This window comes from Typha angustifolia, chromosome 1 (assembly GCF_048772165.1).
Source record: "Typha angustifolia cultivar Huaian chromosome 1, ASM4877216v1, whole genome shotgun sequence".
Taxonomy (NCBI): domain Eukaryota; kingdom Viridiplantae; phylum Streptophyta; class Magnoliopsida; order Poales; family Typhaceae; genus Typha; species Typha angustifolia.
This window is the reverse complement of record NC_133239.1, coordinates 1,788,937-1,800,239: the sequence shown is the minus strand read 5'-3', so window position 1 is coordinate 1,800,239 and position 11,303 is coordinate 1,788,937. Positions and strand designations below refer to the sequence as shown.

General features: G+C 37.2%; 2 protein-coding genes across 3 annotated transcripts; both read right to left on the bottom strand.

The window, feature by feature from the left end:
- Positions 1 to 348: 348 nt before the first annotated feature.
- Positions 349 to 3,616, bottom strand: LOC140761596 (vacuolar protein sorting-associated protein 25). The gene is made up of 7 exons (XM_073099000.1): positions 3,465 to 3,616; positions 3,017 to 3,100; positions 1,778 to 1,917; positions 1,449 to 1,502; positions 1,236 to 1,324; positions 1,072 to 1,147; positions 349 to 738 (listed from the first exon to the last, which is right to left on the bottom strand). The coding sequence occupies exons 2-7, from the start codon at positions 3,073 to 3,075 to the stop codon at positions 617 to 619; spliced, it is 540 nt and encodes a 179-aa protein (XP_072955101.1). The 5' UTR covers positions 3,076 to 3,100; positions 3,465 to 3,616; the 3' UTR covers positions 349 to 616.
- Positions 3,617 to 4,567: 951 nt separating this feature from the next.
- On the bottom strand, positions 4,568 to 10,691 carry LOC140758975 (G-box-binding factor 3-like). 2 transcript variants are annotated; one of them, XM_073095416.1, is made up of 13 exons: positions 10,466 to 10,691; positions 9,485 to 9,565; positions 9,144 to 9,188; positions 8,967 to 9,059; positions 7,558 to 7,638; positions 7,323 to 7,379; positions 7,013 to 7,164; positions 6,830 to 6,881; positions 6,660 to 6,708; positions 6,153 to 6,367; positions 5,560 to 5,637; positions 5,359 to 5,484; positions 4,568 to 5,154 (listed from the first exon to the last, which is right to left on the bottom strand). In XM_073095416.1, exons 2-13 carry the CDS (start codon positions 9,542 to 9,544, stop codon positions 4,921 to 4,923), a joined length of 1,242 nt encoding a protein of 413 aa, XP_072951517.1. In that variant the 5' UTR covers positions 9,545 to 9,565; positions 10,466 to 10,691; the 3' UTR covers positions 4,568 to 4,920. The 2 variants fall into 2 exon arrangements, with proteins under 2 accessions (XP_072951517.1, XP_072951509.1); XM_073095408.1 differs by having other exon boundaries at positions 6,824 to 6,881; positions 10,466 to 10,688.
- Positions 10,692 to 11,303: the final 612 nt, after the last annotated feature.

The following is an 11,303-nucleotide window of genomic DNA, read 5'->3' as shown; positions in this document are numbered from 1 at the left end:
AAGTAAATATATTTGGTTTAGCTCAAAAACTCAGAAATGTAAATATAAAATTAAAAGTAGGGTTTAGATCATAAAATCGTAAAAACCAGGGGTGTCAACTGCATTAAGCTCGACAGCTAATAGACCACAACCAGGCCTCCTTTCTTTCTCCTCCCCACTTCTCGCAATAATCCAATATATAATTTGTTTCATTAATTTGAAAGTCAACCGTTTTCCATTCATCAAGCCACAAAGGATCCGCGTCAGAGTCAACCTGTGACCTATTCAAAAAGCATTTTCTAATAATGGTCGGGAATAAGCTCCCTCCAAATAATGCCATCATCTAGAGCTGAATAGAGAAGCCATAAGTAGGTCCCAATTATTCCTGTGTTCTTTTACCCTTCAGCAAACAAAAATATCTCAAGACAAATTACATTATGAGAGTGAAATTTGAGTAACATATCTCATGTCCCAACTCACTGCAGCATAATCGCAACAAAAAAAAACTATATGCTGCAAATAAGCATTCGAGCAAGCGACATCCAGATATAGATACAGAATGGACACAATGTGTAGAACTGATGAGCTTTAACTTAATGATATGAATCACGCAGACCAAATGATAGATATGGTTAGCCTAAGCTGAGAACTTTACTCCTTCGTCGTCGGCTGAAGTCCCCTTGAAAATTGCTGCCTTGCCCTTTTGCTCGAGTAACCTTAGAGCGCGCATCAACACACCACGGTCGATCCCAGCAAGTTCTTAAGAACATAACAAAACAAAAGAAAAAACATTAATTAATCAGCAGACTATCAGTTTTATTATATGATTGATTTTAACATGGATGATGACCTGATGTATGTTACTGTTTCCATTAATGTTAAAATTCTTGTGAGCAGTAACCAAGAAATGCAGTTATCAGGCCAACTGAAGTTAAATATTATAAATTAAGCTAATCAAAGAGCTGTTGTGTACTAACCAAAGCCCTAACACTTATCAAACTAAGAGGTCAAATGAAATAAGCATTTGATGATTGAAATCGGCCTCAAGGACATATGACTAACAGCAATTTATTGGATATTGAGGGTTGTTACCAGATCCACGAGTTTCAATTCCTGAGCGTATATCTTCAACAGTCATCACACTGTCTTCTAGTCCATTTTCCTTTACCTGATCAGATTAAGATAAACAAGCAGATTTCTATAATAACAATGCTAAATTTGTCCTGGCTGCAGAATTCACATTAATTTGTACTTACAAAGTTGAGAATATAGTTAGCCCAATCTTGTATCCTTAGCCAGAGAATAAGGCATTTTTTGTGATGTTTGTCCATCCATTCTGCACGTCCTGCAGGGAATTTGGACAGGAAAGAAAGTTTTAAATTGCAATACTATAATTTAATATAACAATCATATTCTGAGTTCATGCAAAAGTAAAGAGAACTCTGCACATTGTTGGAAGTTGGACAAACCTTCGGTGACCAGAGCTGTGAGGAATACTTCCTTTGCTTCATGGCTTAGAGATCCTGCATATTGACAAGGACAATTTCAGTTAACCTTTGTATAAGTACCTATAATATCACCAAAATAAAGCCATGGAAAAGTTACGGATTCATGGCAAAGAGTAATCATGAAGGATCTGCTCCATAGTTAAAATAATGAATGTTATAAGGAAGCATACTGCTCGTCTATCTGTTTCATATATGTGTCTAAACATAATTTTAAGTCCCCAACAATGAAAAGAGTATGAAATCTGGAGTACGTAGAAAGTTTATATTTACGCATTAAAGAGACGACTCACTCTCGATGACTGGATTAGAGAAAAGCGGGAAGTCATCTTGGAGCCCAACTATAAATATTTTTTGACTTTTACAATAGTCAAGTATCAGTTCCTTCCACAGTTGAACTTGCTTCTCACGTGTTTCTCTTACTGGCTGCAGACTAAAAGGAAAAGCAATGTCAGGCCAATCATGCAGACCTTTACATAGAATATTAAGAAATACAGGATTATCAATATAATAAATATCAGATCTTTAATAAACAATAACCCCCAAGCAAATAACACATGCAATTTGAGAGGTTTAAACCAAGCAGATAAAATGTATTCTTTGAGACATGAAAAAATTGGAAATGAACTGAGAACCAAGAGTTCTTTTCTGTTACAACAAGTGATGCTACTGAGGCCACAATTAGCATCAAATAAGGCTTTCCATTGAGTGCCCTAGTAGCATAGGTTCTTAGTTAGGGAAAGAGCCTGTGTCAAAATGAGGGTTTGTTCCATGCTGTTCCCTCTTCAGATGCCAAAGTGCTGGGAGTCTGATGCACTATAATAACCTTTATATGCTAAATGGTTTGGAGGGGTGGTGGGGGGTCAAATGAGCAATGTGATATAATCTCACAAGCATGAACCAGACATCCATTCATGGAAAAAGATTGTATTATATTGATTTGAAATAGGCTGAAATATTGACTTTAGGTGTCATTGGGCTAATTATACTATGTAGATGAGGCTGTTGACCTAATGTTTACTGTCATAAGTTACAAAATAAACTTAAAAAAAGAAGAAGATATACTACATCCACTCAATTATCAAGAAAAGAAAACATAATGCACATAGATAAACATAGCATTTCCTTGTTTTACAAGTTTTATCAAATGGATTGTCAGACAGATTGTCAGATATTGTGCAATATTGCCCATACTTCATAGTTCGTGTGTGACCTTAGGTCTGGAGATTTTTTTAAAAAAAAAGAAAATAAAAAGATCTATGGAGAATTAGCCAAGCAAATCGATAGCAACTATAGAATTCTCGCATGCTTGCCGATGAATATAGCAATTTAGATAAATTCATTGCAGAACTTGAGCTTTTGTTTTAAGAGTTTAAGATAGTAGTCAAAAGTCAAAATGACCACGTTATGGATCATCCACGATGGAGGGTAATTGTAGAAAGCGAGATCATAAAGCAAGAGAGATACACATTATTTCATGGCAATAATAAGAGTTCCAAAACAAGCAAAATATAATGAAACTGGAATATTACGTAAAGTAAGGTGGATAATTGAAGAAGTTGGGCAGCTTGAAATTCCCCAATTTCTGCATCTAGACAGAGATTGTTTCTTCGCCTCTGCAATTGAAACATTACACTTACACAAATTAAAACGAATAGAAATCGTAAAGGATAGGCAACAAGAAGATAAAGACAAGGTTAAATTCGAAAGTAGTTATAAAAAGAAATTGTAAGGTTCCTACTTCTTCTCTCAACCAGGTTCATGCCCTAATGCAACCTAAATGATATTCAAATTAGTAGACGAGCTCACTGACAACAAATTTAGCAGCAAATTTACAGTTCGCAAAGCAATACTTAAACAAAAGGCCGAACTTTTAAAATACCAACGAATCATAAATTTGCAAATTCCTAACTTTTTCTCTCCGGATGGAAGAACAACCTCAGATTTACGCAGACTAATGTGCAATTTTAGAGATCAAACCTGGACGCCGAGAAAAAAACCGAACTACCCGGATCTGATTACACTCGCAAGTGGTCGTCACGGTTGCTCAACCGCTTCGTCGAGTTGGCGCGACCAAGAGAGGAGGAGGAGAAGAAGAATGAAGTCCATCAAAGAGATGCAAGCATTAGATACCCGGAACCGCGGTTCGACTCGGCTCGGCTCGGCTCGGCGGGTTTCATCTCGTTCCAGGTTCATCTTATTCGACGGCCAGGATTTAAGAAGGACATGGAATCAAATTATAAGCCTAAGTACACTTTTCTTATGTTCTATTGTGTTATGTAATAAGGATGTAATAAATAATTTTTGATGTAATATAAAGTTAAAAAAAAAAATTAGTTTTTATTAAATTATTATAAATATTATATATTTTTAATATAGGTTGATGGATAGATATTAAAGAGAAATTAGTAATTAAGCTAATGTGTCGTATAAAATATAATTTTGATAAATATTATTTATATTTTAGAATGTGTTTATTATAATATTCAGCTATTATTTTTAAATAAAAAATTATATTCTAAAATAAAATAATAATAATAATTTTAAAATGAATGAGGACTAACAAAGCCTGTGCCGGTTATACCATATCACCGGTGTATAGAAACCACCGCCTTTTCCGCCCCCTCTTCTTCTCGGAATTAGATTTTCTTTTTTATTGTTTAAAATGTGACGCTCAATTAGTGGGTTATTTGTGCAAAAAGCTAAAATGGTTTTTTATTTTGCAAAATTACCTACATTATAATTTACAAAACTAATCACAAATTATATGAATGCTTTATTTATTCATATACGAATTTCGTAAATAAATAAAATCAGATAGGTAATTTTACAGTGGAACAACATTTAGAGGACCATGCAAAATCAAGTCTCATTTAGAACTTTTTACACAAATTAGTATTTAGTTGATAAGTCTTACCTAAAAAATTCACTAATGAGTTATAATATATTTTACTGGTGATAGTAATAGTGCTACTTGCACTTCACATCCAAGAGCTCATAGCTCTATAACAGGATGGTAGTTTCCTTTTAGAAACAGAAAGCCATCTGACCACATCCCGACCCAGAAACTGCAATACAGCAACACTAAATATTGAGGCATCTTGCGTCCCATGAAAGCTTAACTGAAAACTTCGTTTAAACACTTAGTAGTTTACAGAAGCTCCTCCTGATATGATCTCAACATGGGAGGTTCTAAAACTTACCAACACCACGGATAGATCATAAATACAAGTGGCACACATCTTAAGCTCGAAATGGTACAAAATACTACGAAAAGTTATGAGCCATCGTAAGTTCATAACTGCAATATCTAATTAGTATCAACAAGGCCACCTCTTCTTGCAGCCTCAATCAAATCGTTTAGTTTAGACTAATATTAGTAGTAGCATCTGGTTGCTAAATCCACCAGAACTGGAGATCAGTTGAGAGACAAAGATCAACTAGCAGTCACAGCATCTGTTCCTGGATTGGAGTCCAGGAGCTGCTGAAGTTTCTCGGTAGAGCTATCAGGATCCCGAGACACCTGTGGCCCATTTCTTCTGGTTGTGTTCGGGTTATCTATCATTGATAAGAAATTCACTACAACAACAGATGAAGAAGCTCCATCAGTTTCCAAACTCTCAGCGCATGTCTCTTTAGTTTTGTCTGCCATCGCATTTTTGAGTCTCTCCTGAGAAACATAGATGCATTAGGCTTGAACAAGAGTGACATAACCGTTGTCAAAATGAATATTGACATCTACAAGACACCCATGTTAGCTAACTTTTCTAGTAATGCATGAAATGGTGCCCCTCTTGTTCTAATTGTATAAAACTGTTACTTGACAAAAACCTCAGTACAACTGCTAAATGACCACTAGAAGAATGCGATGTACCAGTAGAGCACAATTTTCTAATCTGAGCTTCTCCGAGTTCTCTGATAGTTGACTTATTTCTGATCTAAGAGTCGAATTCTCAGCATTCAGTGACTGAACTTTCACAGCAAGTTCCTCAGTCTCAGCCTGACGTAAAACAGTAAAAGAGGATAAGATAAAAATGCAGGTAAGAGAGTGGAAAAGGAAACACGCACCACATACCTGTTTCCTCAACCTTGACCTTCTAGCTGATTCTCTATTAGATTGCTTCCTTCTTTCACGTTTCAGTTCCCTTTCATCCTGGGTAAATTACATCATGGAGATGTACAGTTAGCTAGGTAGCAAAAATCTGAAACCATAATCACATGCTAAAAGAATAAAACATGCCATTCAAGAGAAATGAACTTGACAAAAGAATGCCTTGGACATTTCTAGGGTCCAGAATTTGTTTCAGAGCATATGTTTCCCAAATAATCAAAATTCTACAGAATAAGATACACACTACAAAATTAAAATTAACACCCACAAGAGATGTTCTATTAACCTTTCTCATTTTAGACTAACCTAAGCATAAAGATGACCAAGGATGAAACAAGTTTCTTAAAAAGCAGAATACCGTTCTGTAGCATTAAGAACTGAACATTTGAAGCAAATCAATAAGCATTAAGATCAGCATCAACGGGTGTAAAATACTTAATGATGATAATTTTCAGGATCAGCCATCTTCCATCGTAGACAAAACAGAAAACAAACATTACTAGCATTTGTGAAAATGAAAAGAGAACTGCAGGACGGAAGTTTCAGAATTAACATGCCTGTTTCCACAATTCAGTAGATACCCCATTACGAACAGGCAAAACAGCACTGGTTGAGAGCGGGGTAGGTGTGCCAACAGCTTTCGTCTGGCTAGCAACACTCAAATCCATCGGAATACTGGCAGTTGCCAGAGTGACTCCTAAGGACATTTTTGCAGATCCACTTGCTCCCCCTCCTTGAGAAGCAGTAGCCTGTTTGTCAACTTTATGGTCATCTGGAAAATTCAATAAGAATCTCTTCAGGCAGTGATGTACTAAGAAAAGAAACATGACCTTGTTGAAAAGTTGAAATCTAGTGCTGAGGCTAATGGACCACGTGCAACTAATTAAAAGAGGATAAACCTACTTTCTGCCCATTTATCTTTGCAACATAACAACTAAACAAACAAGCAAGAGGTTGTTAACTAAATCATTCAAAAAGAAGAGATGAAGAGTGATGTGGAAAAAGATTCATGGCATTGCATAGTCAACATAATCACTGAAATTGGCAAATTATCTTAATAAGACCTGATGTTGTAACATCTTCAGGACTTCGCTTTCTTTGGGCTTTATTCACCTGAACAAATACTCGTCAGTTAAAAAAAAATGCAGTAATCACACCAGTGACATAGTTAAATTCCAAAGAAGTGACATAGTTAAATTGCAAAGAAAGATTTTATTTAATCAAATACCCCTGCCTCACTAGTTCCACTACTTCCATCACTTGAGCCTTCTGCACTACTATATCCACTGTAATAACAATGTTCAACATAAAAAAGCATGTATAAGAAACAGTAAATCCAAGTCCAGATTAAATATCATCTACCTAAAAAGGCCAAAAGTCAATCATATCTAAATAGGCGGACAAGAACTTCTCTGACCTCCCATTCACATCGGCCTCTGCTGCATTATCAAGGTTTTCCTTGCCCAAGGACACACTGAGCCCCTCAAACCCTTTAAGTTTTTTGGTGATTCCTTTATCCTTATAGCCAGCTGACTTAGCAGGTGATTCCAAGCTTAAAGGAGTTGCCATCTTGCAATAATAGAAAAAATAACAAAAAAAAAATATACAGAAGAATTATCAACTGAACTAGCAAAGGCAACTGAATATGTAACGCGTCTTTAATCAGTATTAGATGCAATTACAGTACATCTAGCAGTACAAGAGTTAAAGAACTGAATAATGCCTACCACTACAGCTTCACTTGTAGCAGATGTTGGGACACCTGGACGATGCATATAAGATCCCTGGACATGAAACAAAATTAGTAAATTAATTCAATTCAACTATAGCCTATCTATAATACTATAATATTCACGACCCTATTTTATCTTAAGCAGTAAGATAAAAAAAATGATAATCTACAGAACAGTTTGTTCCCCATAGGGACGGAAAATAGAAGTTGAGGGACCATTTCTGACTTACAAGGGCCACCGATGGATGAGAATAAGCTCCTCCTGGTGGGTAGATTGCAGCATATGTTGACCCAAAAGGTGGTAGCAAAGGCTGATAGCAATACCATCAATAGAACAAACACCTTGAATGAGACAAGATTCTGGTGTTTTTGATCTAAGCATACTAGATTGCTACAGTACAGATCATTTGCTATCACTTCTCTGTTAGTGTGTTAAATTTGACAATCTTATAAACCAATCAGAATTCTCAAAACTATCTAAAAATAAATACACTATGTGCCAAGAAAAATAGAAGTGATGCTGGAAATAAAGATCCAAATCATCAGTTTTGTACAGTAATCTACTTTATAGAGTGTTGCTGCAGAGACATTTTAACAAAAAAGCATTTTGAGTCGCTATGGATTACATTGAATAAAATGTATGCCACTTCTTCCAAATTGCGAACTTGTTAGTGAACATAGGTAGCCATAGATCACACCAATGATGGGACAATTGCTAGGAGGGACAGACAATTCCCGAAACACGACAACAATCTTCCTATCACAAAACTGAACAACTGAAATTATGTCATACCCCATTAACTATGGTTTCAGATCCAAACATAAAACCAAGGATTCGAGTTTCGGCCGATCCCGAGTGGGATCGGCCGAAACGGATCGGGATCGGCTACTCGGTTTCGGCCTGCTGCAGGCGGCTGCAGCAGGCAGCTGTCTGCTGACAGCTACTGCTGTCAGCAGCAGCTAGAGAGAGAGAGGGAGAGAGAGGAAGGGAGAGTGAGGGAGAGAAAAGGAGAGAGAGAGAGGGAAAAAGCAAGAGAGAGTGAGGAAGAAGGAAAATTTAAAAAAAGGGTATGAGAGAGAGGAAAAAAGGAAGAGAGAGTGAGAGAGAGGGAAAAAGCAAGAGAGAGTGAGAGAGAGAAATGGAAGAGAGAGTGAGGGAGAAGGAAAGATTAAAAAAAAGGGTATGAGAGAGAGGAAAAAAGGAAGAGAGAGTGAGGGAGAGGGAAAGATTAAAAAAAAAGTTGAGAAAGAGAGAGAAAAAGATAAAAAAAAAATAATGTGGGAGAAAATGAATACTTTAGACTAACAATTAGAGGGATAGAAAAGAAGAGAGGGAGAAAAAGAGATTTTTACTTTTTAGGCTTTATATGTGAGTAATTATTATTTCTTATTTTCTTATAATTTTTTCTAAATTTTTAAAAATTTCTCTAATATTTTTAATAATATTTAGAATTTTATTTAATTAAAATAGTCCGATCCGATACAGGCGGCCGATACGGCCGATACAGCCGATACGTATCGTTTTTTCGGACGGCCGATCCCGATCCCGATAATGATTTTTGGAACCTTGCATAAAACGCTCATGTCCACTACTAACCATCCATATGATGTATAGGTTAACAGAGCAGAATATATGTACCTGAGGACCCCACATGAATGGATGAGGTGCATGACCTGGCGCAACCGCGGGGTTGAAATACGGAGGCGGCATCATGCCTGGTCCATAATATGCCTTAACAGATAAAAAAATCTTAAATCAGAACAACCTATCTGATGTATATCTCAAGAAGAAAGACAGAGCTCTAAATAGCCCAACCTGCATAGCTGCCCAATCAGGATAAGGATGAACAGCTGGTTTATCCTGTAGAAGAGAAAATATTACTGTTCACGTCCTTGATATGCATGCATCTAAAATGACATAAAGAGAAGAAGACTGCATTCCTATTGTCCTGTATATGTGTGCAGCTCATCATGGAATATAAGAGAAGACTTCTAATGATATAACAAGATTATCAGTTTGCAGGCAGTAGACTATTGTACACTAAGATCATCAATTATCTTCTTTTGATGCTCACAGGAAAGATAACAAGCTTTCAATTAAGAAGTCTCTAAGAATCACAAAAGGAAATCTAAAAAGTTTACTGGAATTTTATATACCTGAACAGGTGAAGATGATTTATCAGAATTGGGAGGATTCGCAGCTTCAGTTCTTCCCATTGAGATCTTTCAGTAAGGGACCTGCACAAAGAACCAAAGCATCATGGTAGACGATCGTCAAATTTTATAACCTACTCCATTACTACATCGGATTTGCAAGACTCAGCCAGTATTCACTCGAGACATCCAACAGAGCAATTATATTTATAATAGTGTAATCCAATAATGGAGATTAAACAAATTAGACTAGCGTGAATCAGCAGGGCAAAAACAAATGAAGGAACTCAAGAAAACTTAATTTTCTCAATTTGAATCAAGATCGGATGTCAAGGCCCTGAAACGTAATTTTATTCTATTAAGAGAGGTAAAAGTGTCTATTTCATAGACAAAAATACAAGAGATGGGCCCATTCAGCCTCGAACGCGAGCACCGTCAACGATCAGAAGAGACCTCAGAGAAAAGGTCAAGTGGTCCAAAGGACAAAAGTAACCCTGCTAAAATTGAAAAAGACAAAGCATGGTGTTTGATCTGCAACTCTTCTCGAATTTTTTTCCCCCTTTAGGAAAACGATCTCCATATCTTCTCAAGAAGAAATACGACGAGAAGATCATCGAAATTTTCACTGTAACACTTCTCAGAGTTCACCTACCTCCTCCTTTTCTTCTTCCCATTCTACACCGCATCTCAGTCTTCTTTTCCCGAATGCCCCTATCTGTCTTTCCCAATCTAATCTAACTCTCGTTCCTCCCCTCAAGACTCACAATTACACCAAAGTTAAGCATAAAGACGTGAACAGATCAATTGTGCACATATTTTCTCTTTTAAGAAACAGAATAAGGCGACAGGATTCCACATCCCATTCAAGGAAAACCAGAATAGTACAATTTCAAGGATTCACGACGAGATCGAGAACTAAAACGAGTTTTAGATCAAGCATTTTACGGAATAAAAATACCAAAGCGAACCATAAATCGTACATACCTGGTACTGAAAGGATCTCCTCGGGTTCGACGATTCCCACCGGTATACCACCGCGATAGAGAGAAGAAAGAAAAGAAGAGAACTTAATACGAGCGCTAAATACTACTATTCTTTCTCTATCTTTTAAACAATCGAGTAAAGATCGGAGAGATGGAATAAGCGGGAGAACCAAAGAAGGGACGCAGGAGAAGAAGGGAGATGGGAGCGCGAGGGAGGAGTGGAGGAATGGAGGAAGTGGGCGCCAAGCTAGTTGCCACGTCACCGAACACGTGTCCGTTCAAGGCACGGCGTATTCGGTGCAGAGAGAAAGTTCTAAGCGGACTCGAAAACTTAAAACCAACCAATTCAATTGGTGGGTTACTGTGGGCTCCGCCAAAAGTTGAGACTATGCAACAAATGTCTTAAGTGTCATTAAGGGGTTTGTACTGAGCTGGATAATACGGGATTAATCAGAGATAAAAGTTATAATAAAAACTGTTTATCGCCGATTTGGGTTGAGTTGGCACCTCGGAGTACGTTACGCCCAAATAGACTATCCCTTCGTCACAGTAGACTTACACGTTTCGGTTTCTTGGCCTATCTACATGTCGAGCTGTCACGACTAGCCATCGTTTAAATTAAATCCCCGTCATGTGGGTGACGTGGTGCGACGGATTCGGTGGACCGGTTTCAAATAATTAACTTCGTGTCAAATGCGGTATTTTTACAAGTGTCCTCGTAATCTTTGCGGCGAAATCATCCCCGCTTACTCGGCGGTGTGAATAGCGATGATGCCGCCCAAATCGATATCAAATAATTCTACTATTCAAAACTATCCTTCCACGAGGTCCTACAAATA